Here is a 23632-nt window from a genome sequence, read left to right as displayed (position 1 = left end):
GGCTGGCCCAGAAGCTTCCTTCCTCCCGAGCAGTCATGCTCACGCTGGAGCGCAGGACCAGCTGGATCTCTGCTCCTGTCCCCCTTCGCTTGGGGACGTGTCCTGGATGAACTGTGTGCATCCCCACCAGCCCCAATCCCCACTATCCCGTCCCTTTTATGGGGATGGATGCTCTGGGCCAGATTAGGGGGACCACAAAGGTTTATTGGGGCCATGTGGGGCGTGCTGCCAAATCCCCCGTCACCGCCGGAGCTCTGGGGGGTGGGCTGGCCGTGCCTCAGCTCCGCAGCCCCTCCAGCACTGCCCGCAGCACGGCCGCCACCGCCACTGCTCCGGGGTCGGGCTGCAGCAGCTGAGCCGAGCTGATGTAGCTGGCTCTGCCCGCCCCGGCCTCCATCTGCCTGGTGGCCTCCGCTGCGGCCTCCGCGCTCTGCCGGGGAAAAATGGGATGCGCTCAGGACGCGGCCGGGACAGCCGGTGATTCCCACCCCGTCCCCTGCCAGCCCAGCTCTGGGTCTGCCTGCTCCGTACCTCCACGGCGGCGGCCAACACCGGCAGCAGGTCGGCACCGGGGCTGCGCAGGGCGTGCAGAGCCTGCGCCGCAGCGCACAGCGAGTCCAGCTGGGAAAGATGGGGCTAAGAGCCGGGGCTGTGGCCAGGCCGGTAGCCCCTGTGGCTTGTGGGCAGTGGGGTGGCTCTGCTCCCCGTCCCTCGGGATGCCAGCACTCACCATGGTCCTGTCCCCTGGCGCAGCTCCTCCGTACCTGCGTGGGGTGCAGGGGGTGGTCAGGGTCCTGCAGAGGGATTGGGGGTCCTGGGGGTCCCGCAGCCCGCGGCACTCACCGCTGCATGGCTTCGATGCCAGCATCCATGGCATCAGCCCACGTCGGAAGGTCGTTGCGGTTGAGCAGGGGCCGGGCGGCCGCCGTCAGGAACAGCCCATAGAGCTGCCGGGACACCATCCCCGTCACCACCCGCGGTGGTGGCACAGCCAGGGTCCCACGGGGTGACAAACCAGACCCACACCCCTTCCTCTCGCCCCGCGCTCACCGCGCCGGAGGAGCCACCCATCTTCTCCAGCAGCAGGTCAGCCAAGGCGGAGAGGAGCTGGGCCGGGGCTGCCGGCGGCGGCCGGGCACGCACCCACTCCTGGATGGCTGCGGGGATGGAGGCGAGAACGGGCTGGGATGCTTCCCTCGGCTGACCCACGGGGTCCTGGGGACCCCCACCTCCCCTGGGGGCAGCCGGGGACCCAGGGCAGCTCGGGGTTCCCAGCTCCCTGAGAAGGAACGGCCCCGGGAAGCCCCCGCTCTGGGAGGGGATGGCTGGGGTGCCCTCTCCCCACAAGTCCCCTGCCGATGGCACTCCGCAGGGTGCCAGCACCCACCTCGGGCAGCCCGGGCATGCGTATGGCCGCAGTCCCCGTCACCCGCCGAGCGGTCCAGCTCGTTCAGCTTGTCCTGCATGTCGAGCAGGGTGCTGCACACCCGCTCCAGGATCAGCTGCACCCGCACTGCGTCAGGCCCTGGGGGGAGGACACGTCACCCCTGCCCATCCCCGGGGGAGACAGGGAAACCGAGGCACGGGGAGGTGACAGCGCCTGGGGGATTCGAGCTCCCCGCGGCTGCCCGTACCCGTGCTGGTCTCATGCTGCGCGGTCCCTGGTCCCTCCTTCGGTGCCGGCACCTCCTGTCTCTGGCTCGTGGCAGGTGCCGCGGCCAGGTTGGGCCAAGCCATGGCCGTGGTCTTGGCATCTGGAGCAGCAAGAGGTGAGAAAGAAGTGAGTGCTAGCTCAGCAGAACCCTGCCGGATCCTTGCCAAAATGTCCGGCAGCGCTGCCTGCACAGGCAGCCAGGCAGCCAGCACCTCGGGACACCTCGCTGTCCCGGTGTCCTGGCTGTCCCCGTGTCGCATCCCTGACGGTGGGCACTCACCGATCAACCCCACGAGCTCCTCATCCACCAGCATGAGGGTGAGGGAGACCCCGGCCATCTCCAGTGCCGTCATGAAGGAACCCACCAAAGCCCGGGCAACGTGGATGCCTCGGCTCTCTGTGGGCGCGGCGGGGGGTCCGTGAGTGAGGAGGGGGTTGCAGGAAGGAGGAGAAGGGCCAGAGGCAGGGAATAGTGCCCCAAGACCCCCTCCGCACTCACCCAGACGGCGCACGGCCGCACCAGCCACGATGCCCAGCTCCAGGCAGGACAGCCCACCTAGGTTGTTCACCACCAGCACCACAGAGGCTCCTGCAGGGTACGGAGCAGAATGAGACCCCCGCCCAGGGGGTCCGGGGGGGCCACGGAGGGCCAGGGGGGCTCACCGGGGCTCAGGGGCAGGCGGGAGGCATTGGAGGGGTCCGTCATGTGTGCCAGCATCGTCTCCACCGCCTCGTCCGCCAGCAGCACCTGGGGGGCACAGGGGGGCCGTGAGGGCAGAGCTGGGGGGAGTGGGAGGTGTGGGGGGGACAGCAGGGCCCCACTCACCTTCATCCTGCGCACGCCCGCCTCGCCGTGGATCCCTGTGGAGATGGGGTGGCATCACCCCGTGCTGCGGGCACCTCCCGCACCGGGCGACGCCTGCCCCACGGGGGACATGGGGGGGACACAGCCCCTGCTGGGGCAATGGTGGGGACACAGGGAGGCGGCTCCTCACCCAGGCCCAGCTCCATCTCATCGTCAGCCAGCTGGAAGGTGGGCTTGGAGCCCGGGACGCTGCAGGGGGACAGGCTGAGACCCAGGGTACCTGCGTGGGGAGGGAAGACGGGGTTAAGCCTAAAGGATTTGGGGCGGGGGGGGGCTCTGATTTGTCCCCGAGGGCAAACTGCCAAGAGGGATGGGGGGGACGGGGCTGGGGGCCAAGGCACAGCACCCCTGGGGGTCCCCACAGGGCAGCAAGGAGCCCCGTGTGCGTACCCATGGCTTTGGCAGCTGCCGACACCTTCTCGACGATCTCGTTCAAGCTCGCCCCTGCCTCGGCCAGGGCCCCCGCCACCTGCAAAGGGCAGCAGTGGGTGAGGGACCGCCGGGCCCCGTTCCCCAAAATCCCACATCCCCACAGGGATGCGGTGGGGCCCTGGGCACCAGCAGCACCCTACGCACCTTGTGTATGAGGACGGTGCCGCACAGCCCGCGGCGCCCGGCTTTCTTCGGGGCGGCAAAGGCGCTGTCGTCCCCTACCACCACCATCCGCACGTCAGCCCCCTCCGCCCGTGCCCGCTCCAGCGCCAGCCCGAAGTTGAGCCGGTCCCCGGTGTAATTCTTCACAATCAGGAGGGTCCCGGCTGCGGGGGGACGGCAAGGCAAGGGGTGAAGCCACAGCAGGGGGTGAAGCCCCGACCCGCGCCCCGCCGTGCCACCCTACCTGCGCCAGCCTGCGTCACCGCCCGGATGGCCGCCAGGATGCTGCCCACGGCCGGAGAGGTGAAGACGGCGCCGGCCACCACACCAGTCAGCATGCCCTTCCCGACGTACCCTGTGGAGCGGGATGGGGTGCTTGGGGCCGTGCCGGGGGCAGCCGGCCCGCGGTGGCGGGGGGCTCACCTGCGTGGGCGGGCTCGTGGCCAGAGCCCCCCCCGGAGAGCAGGGCCACCCGCCCCTGGATGGCCACCAAGTCGGAGCGCAGGACCACCCGGTGTCCCTGCAGGAGCCGGAGGCCGGGGTTGCAGGCCACCAGCCCCGCCAGCGCGTCATCGGCGCAGCTCGCCACGGAGTTCACCAGCTTCTTGGGGACCTGGCGGCACAAAGGGGTGACGGTGGCGGGGCACGGGGACGGCACCCCAACCCCACGGGGGTGGGGGGGAGCAGGGGGCTCCCCGCCGCCCCGGGCTCACCTCCATGCCGGCGGTGCGGTGGGGACGCAGCGGAGGATCCCGCGCAGCCGTCAGCTCCAAGTCCAAATTCTGTCGGGAGGCAGCGAGGGCTGAAGGGGGGCAAGGTCCGCCGCCGGCAGGGACAGGCCCCCGTCCCAGCCAGGGGTCCCGCGGGGACGGCAGGAGGGGGACGGGCTGGGATATGGGGTTGCCTGATCAGAGCGGGGAGCTGGGTTCAGTGTCGTCCCCAAATGCGGACCCCCTCCTGGGGTGTCAGGGCGGGGGGACTGGGGTGGGACAACCCCCACTGCAGGGACCCCCTCATGGGGTGGGGGAGCAGGGTGGGTGCACCCTGTAAGCAGGGACCCCATCCTGGGGAGGGGGGGGGGGGACTAAGATGGGGGCACTCCCCGCAAACAGGGACCCCCTTCTGGGGTGAGGGGGACCAAGGTGGGAGCACCCCCTGAGCAGGGACCCCATCCTGGGGTGGGGGGGTAACCAGGGTGGGTGCACCCCCCCATCAGGGACCCCCTTCCTGGGGTGGGGGGGGGAACCAGGGTGGGTGCACCCCACCATCAGGGACCACCTCCCACCGTGGGACCTGGGTGGATGCACCCTTTCCTCAGCGGGGACCCCTCTCGGGGTGGGGGGGTCCAGGGGTGCACCCCCAAATGGAGATCCCCCCCCGCAAGCAGGGACCCCCGAGCATCCCCACCTGCCCTCTCGTCTGCTCCTCCAAGTCCTCCCAGCGGCCTAGAGCGGCCCCGCACGGCCCCTTCCGCTGACGTCCAGGCGGCGGCGGGCGGAAGGGGCGGTGGCGGCGGCGGAGAGGCCGCGCCAGGCCCCGCTCCCGGTGCGCGTTGCGTCCTGCCCCGGTCCCGCTCCGGCCTACCGACCCCCGCCCGCCGCCGCCATGTCCTACAACTACGTCGTAACGGCGCAGAAGCCGACGGCCGTGAACGGCTGCGTCACAGGTACCGGCGGAGGGGGGAGGCGGTGCTAGGACCCTCGGCCTAACGGTGGCGGCGGCGGGGCCTGTGCGGCCTTGGGGGCGACGGGGGTGGGGGGGGCTGCGGGACACTGAGGGGCTTGGTGGGCACGGAGGTGCCTGAGGGGCTGGAGGGACATTGAGGTTCCCGGGGGTCAGCGGGGCACCGCGGGGCTGGGGGATCCTGAGGCCCTTGGGGGGGTCCTGAGGCCCTTGAGGGGGTCCTGAGGCTCCTGGGGGGGCTGTAGGACACTGGGGGGTGTGTGTGGGGCACTGCGGGGGGAGCCAGGGGGTTCCCTGAGGTCTGTGGGGTGGCGGTGAGTGCACTGTGGTGCCTTGGGGTGTGCTGAGGTGTGTGGGGGGGCTGCGGGAGCACTGAGGGGCCCTGGGGGTGCCCTGAGGTTTATAGGCGTGTTGGGGGGTACCGGGGGTAGGCGGGGGGGCCTTAAGGTCTGTTGGGGTGCTGTGGGGCACTGAGGAAGCTGGGAGTGTCTTGAGGTTTTTAGGGGGGTGCTGTGGGGCAGTGGGGGCACGTTGAGGTTCATGGAGGTGGTGGTGGGTACCGGGGTTGCACTGGGGATGCTGGGGGGGGTTTCTGGGGGATCTGGGCCAGGCTTGAGGTTTCTGAGAGCTCAGCAGGGTTTTGGCATCTGGGGTGAAGTGGGGTTCTTGGGGGGTGGTTAGAGAGCAGCAGAGGATTGGGGTGCTGTGGGGAGAGGCGGTGGTGATGCCTGTCTCTGTGTCTTGCCTTATCGCGAGGTGTTTTGGGGTGTTGCAGTGTATTCTGGAGAGGGGGTGTGGTGGAAAGGGCCCCCAGGAATGAGGTTCCCTGGGGAAAGGTGAGAAGTCAGAGCTCAGGGAAGGCAGTCGCTGAGGGAGCCAGGTGTTGTGGGAGGAAGGAAGGGGCTGGGGTTTCGGGATGCCACAGCTCGGGGGGTGCTGCAGGGAGGCTGGTGCTTGGTCTGAGGCTGTGGGCCAGCCTCCCCAGGATCAGCAGCCTCCTGCATGCTGTTCAGTGAGAGCACCCCAAGGTGCCACCTCGTCGCTTCTTTGCGGCTCAACAGTGATTTCTTCTCGCCGTTTTCCAGGACACTTCACCTCGGCGGAGGATTTGAACCTGCTGATCGCCAAGAATACACGACTGGAGATCTATGTGGTGACAGCGGAGGGGCTGCGGCCCGTCAAGGAGGTGGGGATGTACGGCAAGATCGCCGTCATGGAGCTCTTCCGCCCCAAGGTGGGTGCGCTGCGGGGAGGGGAGGGGGCTGCCCGCCAGCTGGGGAGGGCAGGCGCGGGCACACCGCGGCCGCTGGCTCTGACACCCTCCTGAAGGCACGCTGCCGCTCTGCTTTCGCAGGGGGAGAGCAAGGATTTGTTGTTCATCCTGACGGCCAAGTATAACGCCTGCATCCTCGAGTACAAGCAGAACGGGGACAGCATTGATATTATAACCCGTGCCCATGGCAACGTGCAGGTGAGTGAAGCTGCAGCACCTTCAGCGAGGCGAATTCTCTTCCTTAGGGATGGTTTTACTTTGCCGGTGATGAGAGTGCACCGAGGTGATGGGTTTCTGCCTTTTATTTATGATTCTTTGCCTACCGCTGACTCTGGTATGGTTCACCTGCTGCCACTGGTGTTTCCAGAGGTTTTTATTCTGCAGTGAGTCAGTCTCGGGCTCAGCGACTGAGAACACGGCTACAACTGTGTTCTCGGGGTAGCCTGCAGAATAACAAGGTTAATTTGAGATACTCCTACCGTAAAGAGAATTAGTGCTCAAAACTCAATGTAAGGCAGAATTTTCCCTGGGAAATGACTCCTGGTATTTCATGGCCGGTCTCTACACGCTGCATACCAGAAGCATGGCTGCTGAAGTTACTCTTACCATCATAGCCATACAACATTGTTAATAATTGCAGATGTTCTCCGTTGTTCTGTTGTATGTGGATTAAAATCACGCTTTTTGAGCAGGTCAGAAATCCACATGTCTCTCTGGCTTTTTGTTAGTCGTTAGCCAAATGATTTTCATCAGCTGTCAAGCCAAAATATTTTCCATCTGTTTCCAGGCGCTGAGCTTCCACTGACTTACTGTTGGCGGAGCTGAGCAGGGGGTTACAGGCAGGAGCTGTAGGTGGGCATGTCCTGTCGGTAACGTGTTAGTGTGTTTGGGGGAAAAGCGCTTAATCTTCCCGTGCCACGGTTCTGCCTCGTGACATGTGGAGATGCTGATATCAACCCCCGCCGAGTAATGCTGAGGGGTCTGTGGAGGCTGATAACAGGGCTGGATTTCTGGAGGGTAACTTTTCGGTCATGGATATCAAAGCACTTCACAGCAGCGGAGAGCATTGCTCTCCGTCAGCGGTAGAAAGCAGAGGCGCAGGACGGCGGTGTGGCTTCTCTGAGGTCATTCAGTAGAGAGTTGGGATTAGAAAACCGGTTGCAGGGTCTGCTCCTGGAGGGCCCGGTTCCCGGGAGAGAGAAAGTGTGTGCTGTGGGAGTTCTGCCAGGCTCTTGGGTGGAAAGGACCTGCTGCTTCAGGCAGGAGAAGCCCGAATCGCCTTTGGCTTCCCAGATGGTATTTTAAAGCCTGCTGGGAGGTGTGCAGGGAGTCCTTTTTCAGTCGAAGGGTGGTAACTCTTGCTCCTACTATTCTCAAGTCCCACACGGGGATCTTTTTCTAACGCTAATCACCCTTTCTCTTCCCCTGTCCGCGGTTCTCTCGCTCAGGATCGCATCGGTCGTCCCTCAGAGACCGGCATAATTGGCATCATTGACCCGGAGTGCCGAATGATCGGCCTGCGGCTCTACGATGGTCTTTTCAAGGTCATTCCCCTGGACCGGGAGAACAAGGAGTTAAAGGCTTTTAACATCCGCCTGGAAGAGCTCCAAGTCATCGATGTGAAGTTTCTCTATGGCTGTCAGGCTCCCACCATCTGCTTCGTCTACCAGGTACCTTGTTCTCGATTGGTGACTCAGGCGGAGGGTGCTGGAGATTGCTGGGGCACCAGCCAAGGTCTCCAAAGCGCTCCAAGCAGCAGCGGTGTCCTGGAGCCAACGGAAAGCAGTGCTTTGGACAGAGCGAGAGACCGTTCTGGCTCCTGCAGGCTCATTGTGTAGCCGAGGAAAGTCCGTGTTCCTCTGTGCTGCTTTTTTCCATTTCTTGGAGAGAGGAAGCCTCGCTCTCCCACAGGAGAGCTGCGCAGCGGATGCTTCGGATGGGCCCCTTTCCGTGTTAAACGCTCGGGAGGAGAGCATGGGTCTTTCCAGCAGGTGCTGAGCAGGTGGATTAGAGCCAGAGTCAGTTGTTTCCTATAGGCACTGCTGTGAGACTTGGGCCTTCCCCTTAAAAAAAAAAAAGGCAGTATGTCTTGTTTGGTGTTTGGGAGGCCGCTCCAGGAGTGTAAAGAGGGGCTGTAACCTCTCCTGTCGCCTGGGTCCTCACAGAGGCAGTGTTTATAGGCCCTTCTCCAAATGCTTATTTTGAACCACAGAGCCTTTGCTGTGCTGACTGGGCGAGGGATTATCTTTGCTTTGTCAAATTTTGGGCTAGCCTGGGCCTAGCTGAAGGTTCCTGGGATGGCAGCACATAGGATCTGCTGTGAAATGAGTTCAGCTTCGGCATAGTTCTTAGTGGCAAACTTACAAGAGCCACTAATTGTGGCAGCAGTGACTTGATTATTCCCTATCTGGGTGCTGTTGAACCCTCCTACGAGTTACTGAGTAAAGGCACGGGGCAGAAATCACTTTGTCGTCATGTAACTAGGGGTTGGGAGGGCAGCCCGGATTCCCCCGTGTCAGGACAGTGCTCTTCCCCTGCCCTGTGGGTAACTGGTGCTCTCCCTCGTCACCTAAACGTCTGCGTGCTCCCTTCAGCCTTGCTGGGAAGCGTCCCCAGCCGTCGCGTATCCTTCCCACCTCGCAGACGCTTGCGTGATGATTTAACGGTGGGCGCAAAAAAAGGAAGAAAACAGGGAGGGGGTTGGTTAGGAGGCTCTACCTGAAAAAGCAAAGGATTTTCTGCTAATGCATAGGAACAAGCACTGTTTTCTTACAAAAAGCACTGCCGTTCGTCTCCTGCTTAAGGGAGAAGAGAGTCATGATCCCTTGTACAACAGAGCGGAGCCTGACCCGCAGGGCTGCGTCGTGCACGCTTTCACAACACGTGGCCACCTTGTTTCTGTGTGACTGGGGAGTGTATGTGGGGGCCGTGTTTTTATCCCGCGCAGCCGCGCTGCCTTTAAAACCCGGTGTCAGAAGGGAAGCTCGTAGCCAGTCTTTTCCCTAGAAATACGCACTAAGGGTGGCTGGCTTATTGTGGATTTCTGGTTTTCGCTCGCTGCCTGGGTGGCTTCCCCAAAGCCAGGAAGCCTAGCAGCGGCTGTGTGCTGCTCCGAAGAGTGCTGAGCGTACCCGTGGGTTGATCAGTACCGTTGCTGTTGCGTCATGGGGAAACTGAGGCAGAGAGGGGTGGGGAAACTGAGGCAGCACCGTCACGGGGTGCTGATTTGGACAAATTCTTAAACTCGGTGTCAGGGTTTGGGCAGGAGCGTGCCAGTTTCCACTCGGTGCTCAAAAGCATCGTAAAGGAGGAGCTTGGTCACCCTGTGTAGTCAGCAAGTATAAAAGCTCCTATCTGGAGCTCTTGACATGATGAAATCAGAGCAAATCTGTTAACGGTTCATTCGTTATAAACAGGTATTATGTGAATAAAGAGCAAATTAATAGCTTGCTCCACGTCTAACACGCTTAATATGAATTTTATCCTTGCAGCAGAAGCGAGATGTAAGTTTTGTCTGACTCATTAGGCCTTACGTAAAACTCTGGCTTTGTTTCGCTCCCTGGGTGTCTGACTTGCTTGTGTGTGGAGAGGGGAACGTTTCCAAGCTGCTGCTTTGATTCCTTCTCAATTTATTAATCATTATCACAGGATTTGGACTGAATAGAAGAGCAGTGTCTGAGAGAATTTTTGTGTAGTTCTGAAACCGGAGAAAGATACCTCAAAAGGGGAAGTTCATAAAAATAAAAAAAGGCTTGAGAGCTGCTGTGGCGTGGAGTGAAAAGGTCTAGAAACGTCAAAAAGTTTCATTAATGACTCCTCTGCCATTTTAACAGCCCCACTTCAACTTTTTCCTCCCCACAGAGCTATTTCTCCTCCTGGCTTCCCCTTTTCTATCAGCCAGTACTGCTCTTTGCTTCCCTCGGTGCTGCACCGCTGGCTCTCGCCAGGACCTCGGGCTCCGGAGCGCCGTCGGTGAGGGTGTTTGCCAAGAGGCAGAGGCTGCGTGGGGTGAGCCAGGAGGTGCCCAGCTTCCCTGCGAGTGTTTGTTTACAGAGCTGATGGCTACAGGGAGGAAAAAAACGCTTTTACTCACATCTGGGAAGAGGCAAGGCATAACAAAAAAGATGAACAGCTCTTTTTAAGTAGTTCTGTGAACAACGTGACTAAGGAAACCTGGCTCCGTGTGATTTAGAGCCTTGTCTCAGCTTTTGAGACGTGAAATTGGTCAGTGGGTTATGTTCAAAGCCCTCTCTGTGCTTTGAGTGCTCAGACGTCTTTTCCCCATGTGGGTTCCCAAGCGCTTGTTAGCGTAGACCACCTTTCCCGTTGCGGGGTGCTGATTTGGGGGCCTCTTCTCCACCCACCCTGTATTTTGGTGAAGCCTGCGTGGACTCACTGCCTCGGAGACGTCTGTGCGCGTCAGGTTTGGTTGAAATTACCCACTGGGCTAGGAATTACTGGAATGGCAGAGCTGCCGGGGGATTATTCGGCAAGCAGATTATGTTTCCTCAGGAAACCAGGCTGAGAGGCTTGAGGAGCATCGAGATGGGAGCTCAGCTGCTCTGGCACCTGCGTCGCCACAGCAGAGCTGAATTCCTGAATGCCTTGCTGGAGCTGGAGGCGGTGGCGATATTGCGTAGTGCCACTCATGCCCAGATTTGTAGAGCTTTGCGTCAGATGAATATGAGTCCCAGAAAATCGCTTGTCTAAAAATGCAAAAATAGTTTTCAGTCTTTTTTGGCACAGGGATTTATTCAAAGGTTGTTCAACATATGGCTAAAGCTAGGGAGAACGTTAGCGTGTGTATGTTCAGACACGTGTGCGGTTTGAGGGAGACTGACGAGGAGGTGGGCAGGGTGGGAAGCCTCAGCAGCTCGCTGGTGACGGTGCTCTTGCAGGAGGTGAGGTGGAGTCTCCTTGCTTCGCAGGTTCCTAGCCGGCTCTGCTTCTGGAGCCTCCGTTGCTGTGCACGCGAGGCCGTCGTCGGTGTACGTCATCGTTTGTGGCTTCTCTTGCAGGACCCTCAGGGGCGCCACGTCAAGACGTACGAGGTGTCCCTGCGCGAGAAGGAGTTTAACAAAGGTCCTTGGAAGCAGGAGAACGTAGAGGCTGAAGCCTCCATGGTCATCGCAGGTTGGTCCTTCTTTGTAAAAGATCTTCCCTCCCGTTTCTTTCTCAGGGCTGAATGCCTCAGTCCTGCTGCACAGGTTTTCTAATCAGACATTTGCCTTTTTCCCTGCACAGTGCCAGAGCCTTTTGGAGGCGCGATCATCATTGGGCAGGAGTCTATCACCTATCACAACGGCGACAAATATCTAGCTATAGCTCCACCTATCATCAAGGTGAGTGACTACTGAGATCTAGAAATGCATTGCCGTGTAATTCCTCCATTCCCAGGCGACTCTCAGGGTGCTGGTGGGCTGTTGGGCTACTTGTAGTCAAGAATTTAAACTCTTCTCTCCGGGTGTAGTCTAACAGGGCTACTTACTCCCAGCAGTTTGGCGAGTGTGGCTGTTTCACACGATCCCCGGTCTGTGTTTTTGGGGACTGAGGGACGTACATGAACCTTGTACGGGTGGCAGTGTGTACTTGCACTGCAGCGTGTGGCTCTGCTCTCTGTGGAGTGCTTGGAAATGGTGCAGTAAAGCTGAAATCTTGTTCAGGCCCCAGAGAAAGGGATTAATTAGGAGGTAGTGCATGGTTTGGGCACGGGTCCAGGCCAGAGCCTGGTTTCATTTCAGGCAGCAAAAGATATGAATGAGCCCCTTGGAGACTTGAGTCCACCGGTGTATGATTGGGGCACTTGTTCAAAGGAAAAAAAAAAAGACTTCTAGAGTTCGTGACAGAAGTTGAGTTTGTGGTTTTTGTCGGACGGACGGGACAGTTCCCACATTTAAATGGTGCAGGAAGCACAAATGGCACGGCTGAGGTGCCGCTCGGGGCTGAAAGAGGGCTTGAGCTATGATCAAAAGGTCCTTTTAAGCTGAAAATAATGACAGGCTATAAAAGAGCTATAAATCTTGGGTAAAGAGATACTAATATTGTTGCCCGAATGCCTGCAGGCTCTCAGACTGCTGCTGAGGCTCTGTTATATTGGAGCAGGCAGAGCAAGTTGCCTGTGCTCTGCTGACAAACAGATCTGGGCCTTGACCTGCAAGCAGAGTGCAGGCGCGTCTATACTCAAGGCCAGTGCGATGTTTGCATACAATAAAGATCTGCAAGATCAGGATTTTTAACCCAAAACCAAATATGTTGACAAGAGGCCAGGCAGCATCCACCAACAGAGCAAAACGTCTGCGGAGCTCGGGTCCGGAGATGCAGCTTGGAGCTCTGCAGGTCCCAGATAGCATCCCTGCATCTGTGGAAGGCTCAGCGTTAGGAAAACAGCCTTTCTGATGGCATCTTTCCTGGGCTGTGAACAAGCTAGCGACATTTAATTTAGGAACGTGAAGTGGTTCTTAGTGACTGTTTGACCACAGATTCTGGTTGTGTTTGCTGATACGGTTTATTGGAATCCAGCCCCCTCCCTCCGCGCAGGAGGCGTGGGACTCTGCCGTGGTTACAGCCAGCAGCTGGTGCGCTGTGGATGTGGTTGTTCCCTTCTGGCGTGTCCAGAGGTGATCCTTGCTAGATGCCTGTTTGGGGCTGTTTCAACGGGTTCCTAAAAATTCCCTCCTCCTTTGCGTGCAGCAAAGTACGATTGTGTGCCACAACCGTGTGGATCCCAATGGGTCCCGTTATTTGCTGGGGGACATGGAAGGACGCCTCTTCATGCTGCTCCTGGAGAAGGAAGAACAGATGGATGGCACTGTCACCTTGAAGGACCTTCGTGTGGAACTGCTCGGCGAGGTAGGACTCGGCCACGTCACGTCTGCTCTCCCTGTTGCTTCTCACCGCGGGGCTGGGAGGCTCTGCAGGCTGGAAATGCTCCGCTGAGGACCGAGTGGCAGGAACGGCCTCTCTTTTGGAGCCCGGGGTGGGGTGAAGTTTCGCAGTTGTCACAGCTCTGAACCGTCGGTTGCTGGGCAATTCCCTGTCTCAGCACTTGAAAGTTTACATCGTCTTCCCAGGTTTTTGCCTAGCGCTTGTGTGCTGTTCCTGGGAGAAGTTTGGACTCTCTGTGCATTTTGTAAAGGGATTAAATTCCCCTCCTGTGCCCAGGGTCTTCCTGTTGGGCTGCAGCTCAGATGTGGTGCGTGCGGGCTGCGACAGGGTCCTTTTCATGCTAGTGCTGGTTCATCTGCGTCTTCTCAATTCCCAGACATCCATCGCAGAGTGCTTGACCTACCTGGACAATGGAGTGGTGTTTGTCGGTTCTCGGCTTGGGGATTCCCAGCTTGTGAAGGTACGTGGCAGCTCTCTTCTGGCTTAGTTGTGTGTTCAGACAGGATTTTGTACGTATTTATTTTCATCAGGGCCTCGAGAGGTGTACATGGATAAATTTTCCTTTCTTCTTGCCTGCCCTACACCCTTTCCGCTCGCTTGGTCTCGCTTGTTGAAAGCCGATGATTTGTTTATTCACAGCTCAACGTGGACAGCAACGAGCAGGGCTCCTACGTAGTGGCTATGGAGACCTTCACCAACCTCGGTCCCATCGTCGACATGTGTGTGGTAGACCTGGAAAGGCAAGGCCAAGGGCAGGTAACGTTGATTCTGCTTTTCTTTTCTTAGTGCTGGGGATGTCTGGGCCGGCCAAACGTATGTGTGGGTTGTCCATGGAAGGAAAAGACTACAAACCATTTATTGGAGGATCTCAAAGTCTTATCTAGCTGCAGGGATGGTATTGAGGTCTTACACCGAAGAGTGGTGTGAGCGGGGACGCTAATTCTTGCATGAGGAAGGGGTTCATGAGGAAGGGGTTGCCTTTGTGCAATGGGGAAGGATCAGGTGCTAAAAAACTTCCTCTGAGAAGTGGAGAAGATGGGTATCCCGTCTTCCCCTGAACCCATCGCTACAAGGAGGAGTGGGGAAGCTTCCCAGCTATGGTTGGTAAAGATCATCTGGTTTTCCTCCAGCTGGTCACGTGCTCGGGCGCGTTTAAAGAGGGTTCACTGCGGATCATCCGGAACGGCATTGGGATTCATGAGCACGCCAGCATTGACTTGCCGGGGATTAAAGGTGCGTGAGCTGTTCAGTGCTGTCAAACACAACCCGCGGCCTGAGAGGGCCCGGTGGGGGGACATCGTGTGCGCAGACGGAGGTTGGGGTGTGGGGCAGGGGGCTTGCCACCCACCAGCTTTTGGAATATTCACTCTGAGCAAATGTGGCCTCTCTTTGTCGCAGGCTTGTGGCCCCTGAGGTCGGACTCGCATCGTGAAACGGACAATACGTTGGTGCTATCCTTTGTTGGCCAGACCAGGTAAGCTGGGGTTAACGCTGAGCCAGGCTCTCAGCCACATGTTGGAGCGTGATATAACAGGCATTCCCTTTCCTGTTCAGGGTTCTTATGTTAAATGGAGAAGAAGTAGAAGAGACGGAGCTCACAGGGTTTGTGGATGATCAGCAGACTTTCTTCTGCGGCAATGTGGCACATCAGCAATTGATCCAGGTAATGCCAGCTCTAGGGAAATGCAGATATGGTGACCCTACAGCCCTTACTGATTGCGGGGCTAACCTAGATCTGCCCTGCTTATCAGGGGCAGGGTTTGCAGTCCTTCCCTGGGCCAACGTTGGAAGGGAGGTGGTGTTCTGGCTCTGAGCAGAGGCATTCTCTCTCTCCCCAGATCACCTCTGCCTCTGTGAGACTGGTTAGTCAGGAGCCCAAAGCGCTGGTGAGTGAGTGGAAAGAGCCCAACGGAAAGAACATCAGCGTGGCTTCCTGTAACAGTAACCAGGTAGTGGTGGCTGTGGGACGAGCCCTGTACTACCTGGAGATCCGGCCCCAGGAGCTCAGGCAGATCAGGTGGGTGCACGTCTCTCATCCTGGCCCAAAGGCTCGCGGCCCCTGCTCTCTGTCTTCGGGCTCAAGACTGACACTGCTGTCTGCTTCCTCCTTCTTGCCAGCTGCACAGAAATGGAGCATGAAGTTGCCTGCCTGGACATCACCCCTTTGGGGGACACTAACGGCATGTCCCCGCTGTGTGCCATCGGGCTCTGGACTGACATCTCTGCCCGCATCCTAAAGCTGCCTTCGTTTGAACTGCTGCACAAAGAGATGCTGGGAGGAGGTAGGGCTCTCCTGGGGCTGCTGGGTGGTGGCAGCGGTCACTGACCTGCCCGAGTTGGGAGTGACATCAGCCTTCTCTTCTGCTCCCTGCAGAAATTATCCCTCGCTCCATCCTGATGACGACCTTTGAGAGCAGCCATTACCTTCTGTGCGCCCTGGGGGACGGAGCTCTCTTCTACTTCGGGCTCAGCCTCGAGACAGGTGACTACAGGGCCTAGCACCGAGCGGGCTGCTGGAGAGGGTGGCTGGTCTCATGCCCTCTTACGTGCTTGACATGCTTCCTTTCATCCTGGAGAGACCTCTCTTTTTCTTGCTGTCTCCCCGTGACGGGGTCGTGCTCAGGCGGGACTGGCTGGGGGCACTGGGAGCTGGTGGATTTCTCCAGCGGAGTCTGGAGAAAGGAGATCGATGCTCACATCCGTTCCTTTGCTGCCCTGTGCCGACAGCAGGATGCATTTACCCGCGCTCGTTTCTTCCCGAGGTGTTGCAGCCGCGTTGCACTCTGCCGTCCTGCTCTTGCGAGCTCCGTTGCAGCAGCTCCCAACACCGGTGCTCCTTTTCTGCAGGCTTGCTGAGTGACCGAAAGAAAGTCACCCTTGGCACCCAGCCCACCGTCCTGAGGACTTTCCGCTCTCTGTCCACCACCAACGTCTTTGCCTGCTCTGACCGCCCCACCGTCATCTACAGCAGTAACCACAAGCTGGTCTTCTCCAACGTCAACCTGAAGGAGGTGAACTACATGTGTCCCCTCAACTCGGATGGGTATCCCGACAGGTCAGCCTGCACCTTGCCCTGTGTGACACGGGGGGGGCGAGGTTTGGACTCTGCAGTGGGATCCTGGGGCCAGCAAAGGGGATCCTGGGGCCAGCAAAGGGGATCCTGGGGCCAGCAAAGGGGATCCTGGGGCCAGCAGTTTTGAGGGGTGTGGAGGAGAGGAAGTTTTTTGCTGTGCCACCCACCTTATAAGCACCATTGCTCATGGTTTGGTTTTGGGTTTTTTTTTTCCAATACAGCTTGGCGTTGGCCAATAACAGCACCCTGACAATCGGCACCATTGATGAGATCCAGAAGCTGCACATCCGCACGGTTCCCCTCTACGAATCACCCAGGTGAGCTGAGCAGTGGGAGGGAGCCCGGCTTTTGAGGGAGCCCGGCTTTTGAGGGAGCCCGGCTTTTGAGGGAGCCCGGCTTTTGAGGGAGCCCGGCTTTTGAGGGAGCCCGGCTTTTGAGGGAGCCCGGCTTGAGGGCCTGTGCTTTGCTGCGTGGGACGAGGTCGGGGGGAGACTTTGCAGTCAGCATTCCTGTTGTGGGCTCAGTTAGCACGCAGACTGAATTGGTAGCTTGTGCCGAGAGCGGTCTGAGCAAGTGAGCAGCTCTGCCTCTTGTCTCCAGAGCCTTTGTGCTCTCCTTGGAGTCGCCTGTCCTGGCTCTCCTGCCCACACAGCTCTTTGTCCTGCAGGAAGATCTGCTACCAAGAGGTATCGCAGTGTTTCGGCGTGCTCTCGAGTCGTATCGAGGTGCAGGATGCCAGCGGGGGCACCACTGCGCTCAGACCCAGCGCCAGCACCCAGGTGAGGGGTAGCTGCTAGATCGGCTCTGGGCTCTGGGTATCGTAGTTCCTCGGGCCAAACCGTGATGCAGATTTTCCTTGACAATCTTCTCTTCCAAAGCTCTGAGTGCAAGCTCTCCCTTGGCAGCCTGGGAGGAGATGGGGTGGTAAGATCTCTCCGTGGTGGTGAGAAGGGCTCTCTGTGCTGCTCTCTGGCAGCCTTGGCATGCTCACCGTTCTGTCAGATCACCTTTGGGTTTGGGTGCTGCTCCGTCAGTCTCCCGTACAGGCTTTTGTTCAGTCTCAAGTGGTTTCCTTCTCCCAGGGATGCAGGCACAAGTCCCCGTTAGGCAGTAGCTCTGGTGAAAGCCACAACACCGCATAAACTCTTCTATTAATGCTGCTGCTCAGCAGCGCTGCCTCTGCCATCCACGTCACACATCTCTGCTGGCGCAGGGAGCGTGTCCCTTTACTCAGGTCCAGGTTGCTCCTTGCTTCCCCTTCTCTCCCACTCCTTCTGGTTCCCAGTTGCCTCAGCCCACGTGGAGCAGCGTGAGGACGTGCCGAGTAGCACAAGGATGTGACCGCTATTACTGTGTCCTAGGCCCTGTCCAGCAGCGTCAGCACCAGCAAGCTGTTCTCCAGCAGCACGGCACCGCACGAGACGTCCTTTGGAGAGGAGGTGGAGGTGCACAACCTGCTCATCATAGACCAGCACACCTTCGAAGGTACCAGTCCCAAATGCTGGCCATGCCCTAGTCCAGTTTTCTCCTCCAGGACAAGCCCATCAGCGTGTGGCTGAGACTTGTGATCTTCACAGACTTGTGAAGATCTGTGATCTTGCACATTTCCATCAGCCAAAGCGTTTTTTTTTCTGGAGGAGCATCAGCCACAGGGCATAGGTTTAAGGCATAGTGGTTTTTTGATGGCACAAGGTGGTGGTGGGGAATAGGAGAGGGGATTTCCAGGCAGCCATCTGGGACATGTCTTAAGTTTTCAGCTGCTCTACCCACACGTGGAGGTACTGCCTGCCGTGACCCGGGGGACCCAGTTGCTTCTGCCTTTCCCTCTTTGCACAGTGCTTCATGCTCACCAGTTTCTGCAAAACGAGTACGCCCTCAGCTTGGTCTCCTGCAAGCTTGGCAAGGATCCAAACACCTACTTCATCGTGGGCACCGCCATGGTATATCCCGAGGAGGCAGAGCCCAAACAGGGCCGCATCGTTGTCTTCCACTACTCTGACGGTAAGAGCGAGTTCTTCTCGCGTGGCCGAGTCCAGCTGCTTGAGGGAGATCAGAGATGAGCTCCTCAGGCCTGAGAGAGCTCACGTCCCAGGAGCAGGCAGAGAGGTTTTTCTGTCAGCTGCCCACAGACGGGATCTGTAGGTGCTGTTACTCTGCTGCAGGCCATCACAGCATGTTCCCTTTCCCCCCATCTCCCAGAGAAGCCCAAGAATCCCTCACCAGAACTGGATTCTGGGATTTGTTTGTGGCATGTCCACCCCTGCTGTCACATCACTCCTGCGCTACTTGCCCACGGATCCTCTGAGACAGTTTCTAGGGAAAGCAATGTTTAGAGCAGCTCATCTGGGCTTTCCACCCTTGGGAGTGCAGGGCAAATAACCGGGCGGTGCCTGGATTTATTCCAGGGAAGCTGCAGAGCCTGGCTGAGAAGGAGGTCAAGGGAGCTGTGTATTCCATGGTGGAGTTCAATGGGAAGCTGTTAGCCAGCATCAACAGCACGGTAGGGCTCTCGCAAGACCCTGACTTGTTTGAGGAGTGTGTTTCAGTGCTGGAAGCTTCTCCAGCTGTGCAAAAGTCAGCCAGGTCCCCAGTTTCTGTTGGGGAACGTGTTTTGGCTGGCGCGGGTGTCTGTGCCGGCTCAGAGCTGTCTCCCTTCCTTCAGGTGCGCCTGTATGAGTGGACAGCAGAGAAAGAGCTGCGCACAGAGTGCAACCATTACAACAACATCATGGCGCTCTACCTGAAGACCAAGGGAGACTTCATCCTTGTGGGAGATCTGATGCGGTCCGTCCTCCTCCTTGCGTACAAGCCCATGGAAGGAAACTTCGAGGAGGTATCAATGCTGTTAAATAGCCTTGGTCGAAGGCGTGCTGGGAGCCTGCGGTGCCTCTTCCAACAGGCTCTGGGCAGAGAGAACGGTGTTTAAGGTGATAAAAGGAGGTGCCTGGCTGACCCCACCTCGCTAGCCCTTTGAAGACAAGGCTGTAGGGCTGTGCAATGAGAGCAGCGTCACCTGGGCGCGCTTTTAGACAGATCCCTGTGGTTTCTGGAGGGACGGATCCCTGCGCTTCCAGGAAACTGGGCAGTGAATCAGCAGCCTTGAGAAGAGCAGGCTTTGGGTGCGCGATTGCTGCCTGCCAGGGGAGGGGAGCTGCCATCTGGACTGCCTGTTGTACAGTTGGAATGGCTCAGTGTGACCGTAGCTGCGTCTCCGTCAGCAAATGCAGCGTAGCTGGGGGCTGGACCAGGCGCTGAGACGGTCTGTGCGCCTCAGTTGTTAGGACGGCTCTGGGCATGGCTTTGGCACGGGCCGCTCTGCGTTTGCCCGGGGAGCGCCCTGGCATTGCCCGAGCGCCGCTGGGGCCGGGGCCATCTCCAGAAGGCACTTGGTGCCTTTCGCGCTCAGCTGCGACAGAGAGGGACAGACTGGATCCCACCTTGCTCCTGAATGTTGGCGTTGGGTGAAGAGGAATGAAGCTGCCATCTGTGCACGCTGCCTCTCCTCTTGTTCCCTTCCAGATTGCCCGGGACTTTAATCCAAACTGGATGAGTGCCGTGGAGATCCTGGACGACGACAATTTCTTGGGAGCAGAGAACGCTTTCAATTTGTTTGTGTGCCAGAAGGACAGGTGAGCTGGCTGTGGCAATGCGTGACGGGAGGGATGGGGTGATAGGACCTTCTGGTCTCCTCCACGTTGCAGCTGCAGATGCACGCATGTCAGGCAGGAAAGCTGGGAGCAGCAGGGTGGGAGCAGGGGAAGCTTTTATGTCACCCCAGCACGGACTGAGCAGGGCGCTTTGGATTTCAGCGCGGCCACGACGGATGAGGAGCGTCAGCACTTGCAGGAGGTGGGGCTGTCCCACCTAGGAGAGTTCGTCAATGTCTTCTGTCACGGGTCTCTGGTCATGCAGAACCTGGGGGAGACGTCCACGCCAACGCAGGGCTCGGTTCTCTTCGGCACAGTCAACGGCATGATTGGTAAGGGTCGGGGTTCCCCAGCCCGAGCGGGAGGGTGACAGGTCCCCTTCCCTGCTGCTGAACCTGGGCTGGGGTTTCCTCGTGTCTCCGTTCTTCTCTGTTCCGCGGTCAAGTGACGCTCTGTGCCGTACCCCCCTCAGAAACCGGCTTTTCCCTCTGGATTCCTTCCAGGAGAGGAAAGCGCTCTGGCTTTCTTTGAAACTCCTTCCTTGTCCCAGCCCTCCCAGGCACCAGCTTCCAGCACAACTCCAGTCCCAGCAGCCTGCCAATCCCTGCCTACTGGGAGCTGCCGGGATGCCCTGGGGTGAGCCCTGAACCTTCATCTCCATCTTACCCTTTGCAGGACTGGTGACCTCGCTGTCGGAGAGCTGGTACAACCTCCTCCTGGACATGCAGAACAGGCTGAATAAGGTCATCAAGAGCGTGGGCAAGATCGAGCACTCCTTATATCCTTTCGCCGTTCAGTCGGGAGCCTGGGCCAGTCAGCGCTGGGGGCTGGCACGTGAATCTGGGCTGAGCCAGGCGCGGGGTGGGGCGTCGGAGGTTTATTTCTGTCGGGACGCTGATGGGAGCGTGTTTGCCAGGTGCCACGGGCTTTGTGCTCGAAGAGAAGGTGCCTGCGGTAGAGAGGAGTCTATCTTGCAGGGTTTGAGGATGAATCTGGCTTTGCGGTAGCCCTAAAAATCGTGGCATAAATTCGGTGATCCTCCTGCCGCTGCGTGCACCCATAATCCGGGGCTGGTGTTACTCTGTGTGGGATTCGGCTCCTTGACGGTGGCACCTGGAGATCATTTCACACCGAACGCAAGACGGAACCGGCTACGGGATTCATTGATGGTGACCTGATTGAAAGCTTCCTGGACATCAGCAGGCCCAAGATGCAGGAGGTGGTGGCAAACTTGCAGGTGAGATCGGTGATATGAGCTTAGGCCCTTCAAAATTAGCTCAGGAACCCGGCCTGCAGCAAATCAGTAAATCCTGAATGCGTGCTTTCCTACAAGGCGACGATTTGGGAGTGTTCTTCAACGTCTGCTGCTGTCTCCACGCTCTGACGCCTTTTCTGTCCTTGCAGATTGATGATGGCAGCGGCATGAAGAGGGAAGCCACCGTAGACGACCTGATCAAGATCGTGGAGGAGCTGACCCGGATCCATTAGCAGGATTCGGGGTCGTTCCCTAGCACCTTCCTCCTCCACGTAGAGCAAGGGAGTCTTTTCCCCACCTTGGGGACCCCTGGCCGGCTGCGCTGAACACCAGCGGTGGTGGCCCTTGCCCGAGGGGACGTGGGGGAAGGAGTCTCTGAAGGGGAGCCGGCTTGCTAGGGATTTTGGGGGGGTGGTGGTCAGGCACCACGTCATCGCCTGCTTGGATTCACGAATCCTGCGGACTCGGCTGCTGACCCAGAACTGGGCTTCGCCGGTCGCTCTCGGTGGGGTGAGCGACCGGTAGCGCTTGGCTGACGCGACGCCCTTGCCTGGATTCACTCTTCACTGTTGTCTTTAGTATTTTTATTTTTTTTTTTTTCTTTCGGTTTCGTTTTTGATTCTTTTTGATTCCTTGTGGTTTGTTTTTTTTTTTTTTCAGAAGAGGAAGCAAAGCTGCCTCGAGGGCGAGGGCTGGAGGGGTCATCGGGGGCTGGCGAGCCGTGCGGGCGCGGAGGGGGAGGATTTCTTTACATCTGGGTGACGGAGCTGAGCGGGACGGCGCGCTCCTCTCTCTCTGCAGGATCTATGCCTCGCTCGGGGAGGGAAGTTCTGAGAAGCTCAATCGGTTGTTGGTTTCTGAGTTTTACCAAATAAAGTAGTCCGAGAGGAAAGGTCTGTCTCCTGGCGCCGAGCTCCTCGTCGCGCCTGCGGGGGTGGTGCCCGCCGTGCGGAGCCGCGGCCTCGGCCGGCCGGAGTGACCCCCCCCTTCCCACGCCAAGGCGGTTTCTGGAGGTATTCCCCACGCTGAAACGCCGTCCCGCGCTCGGTGTCGGCGAGAGCAGCGCGGGGGGCAGCAGGCTCAGCGCATCAATCTGCGGGTGTCTGTTTTCCAGATGCGTTTTTATGGCTTTTTTTCTTTTGACTTCCAAGAAATTTTCGTTTCGCCTCTCGATGCCGCCCAGCGCAGGCAGGTTGGCAGCGGCGATGCCGACTGCTTCTGACGGGGAGGCGCAGCCTTGGCTGAATTTTTGAGATGGATGCTTCTCCGGCTGGTCCTCCTCAAGCATCGATTAGCACTAACGATGCTCAGTTCTGCCGGTGCCGCGCAGGGCCTGGGCTCCCTGCGCGGGGGATCGCGCTGAGGGGACCCCTGGCTCCCGACGCGCCCTCCGCCAGCGCCAGCGTGGGTGCACAAGGGAGCGATTCGCTCCCCCGTGGGCAGCGGTTCTCTGTGCGTAACCTACGGGTTAATAATTATCCTCCCGCTCTCCGTTTGTCTATTTATGCTGGAAATTGTCCAAGCCAGGGGCTGCCCTGCCTCGCTGCTGCCCTCGCCTATGGGTTACTGCCAAAACGCACGTGAGGGTGGCAGAGTTGTCCCCAGTTGCCCTCCTCCTCCTCCTCCTGGGCCTCTCCGTGCCTCTCCCCGCCCGAGCCAGGCTGGATCTCACCCGCCGTGCGATCCCCGTCCGTAACCCACCGCATTAAGGTCCCGTCAGCCCCCCTAGTTCCATCCTGGGCCCGTTCGCGTCAGCACAGGTTTCCCCCAAATCCTTCCCTCCCTGCAGCAGCGAGAGGCGGACGGCGTCCCGAAAGCAGCCTCAGGCTCCCACTAACATCTCTTAACTGTTGGGCAAGCCGCGGTTCCTTCGAGGAGGTCGCAGGGAGAAGGCTATATTTGGACATCTCTCTGCCCGGAGAGGCTCTTTAGGACTGGGGGAAGCGGACTGTGACCCTTTGCGACGAGCCTGGGCTCCGTGTTCGCGCTGGCTGCGAGCAGACGGGGTTTTTATTAGCTCAGGTCTTCGGGCTCTGCGTTCCTCTGCCCGGAGCCACTTCTTTCCTTGGCCCCTCACCAAAACTGGGGAGTCCCAGGGAGCACGCCAGCCTGCGGAGACCGGCACGCTTGGCTCCGCACGGCTCCCGTATGCGCTATCCTTCCCCAGCGAAACTGGGGATGCTGGTGCCGACGCGATGCTGGCAGCCTCCTCTCTGGGGTTTTTCTTTTGTGCAAACAGCCTCCTGCGGCCGGGTTTGAAACGCTGCTGGCCGGGGCAGGGCCCGGTGTTCATCCCGTGCTGCTGGCCACGCTCCAGCCGTGTTCGTGCGGCCGCCTCCCCGGGCCGGGGCTGCGGTCACGTCCCCCCGAGCCGTGGCCGCAGTGGGGGTCCTGCACCCCTAAACCTGGCTTTTCCCCCCCCCCATCTCCCTGTAACTTGAGTTTTGAAGCATGCAGGGGTGACCGTGCTGGGGGCGATGCTGTGGTCCTGCCGCAGGCTGGGCTGGGTGACCCCAACCCTTGGGCAGGGACGTAGTTTTGGGGGAAATCCGCACCGGGTGGGGAGCCGGAGGCTGCGGGTCGGTCCCCCTCCGGCGAGGCTGCAGGTATCGACCCCATCTCCGCGCTAAGCAGGGGCCAGCAGCGCCAGCCCTTTGCTCCCTGGTATAAATCATTTACCTGCCCGCGACCTTCGCTTCAGCC

At 59.2% G+C, this 23632-nt stretch overlaps 2 protein-coding genes across 2 annotated transcripts; one reads left to right on the top strand and one right to left on the bottom strand.

The window, feature by feature from the left end:
- Positions 1-214: 214 nt before the first annotated feature.
- TKFC (triokinase and FMN cyclase) lies at positions 215-4636 on the bottom strand. The gene is made up of 18 exons (XM_082317895.1): positions 4521-4636; positions 3827-4017; positions 3537-3726; positions 3358-3468; positions 3096-3277; positions 2910-2988; positions 2650-2739; positions 2481-2515; positions 2318-2402; positions 2154-2243; positions 1935-2051; positions 1635-1754; positions 1388-1525; positions 1051-1157; positions 844-947; positions 731-764; positions 532-621; positions 215-430 (listed from the first exon to the last, which is right to left on the bottom strand). Exons 2-18 carry the CDS (start codon positions 3830-3832, stop codon positions 278-280), a joined length of 1731 nt encoding a protein of 576 aa, XP_082174021.1. The 5' UTR covers positions 3833-4017; positions 4521-4636; the 3' UTR covers positions 215-277.
- DDB1 (damage specific DNA binding protein 1) lies at positions 4595-21788 on the top strand. Its single transcript, XM_082317894.1, has 27 exons — positions 4595-4779; positions 5882-6030; positions 6151-6267; positions 7518-7739; positions 11088-11202; positions 11314-11411; positions 12760-12918; positions 13331-13414; positions 13594-13710; positions 14085-14187; positions 14353-14428; positions 14509-14617; positions 14793-14971; positions 15073-15236; positions 15329-15436; positions 15802-16009; positions 16249-16344; positions 16695-16806; positions 17389-17512; positions 17864-18028; positions 18433-18527; positions 18690-18860; positions 19547-19656; positions 19837-20006; positions 20350-20452; positions 20788-20911; positions 21079-21788. The coding sequence occupies exons 1-27, from the start codon at positions 4719-4721 to the stop codon at positions 21160-21162; spliced, it is 3423 nt and encodes a 1140-aa protein (XP_082174020.1). The 5' UTR covers positions 4595-4718; the 3' UTR covers positions 21163-21788.
- The last annotated feature ends 1844 nt before the right edge of the window (positions 21789-23632 follow it).

Source organism: Platalea leucorodia (assembly GCF_965183815.1).
Source record: "Platalea leucorodia genome assembly, chromosome: 7".
Lineage (NCBI taxonomy): Eukaryota > Metazoa > Chordata > Aves > Pelecaniformes > Threskiornithidae > Platalea > Platalea leucorodia.
This window is presented reverse-complemented; position numbering and strand designations above follow the sequence as displayed.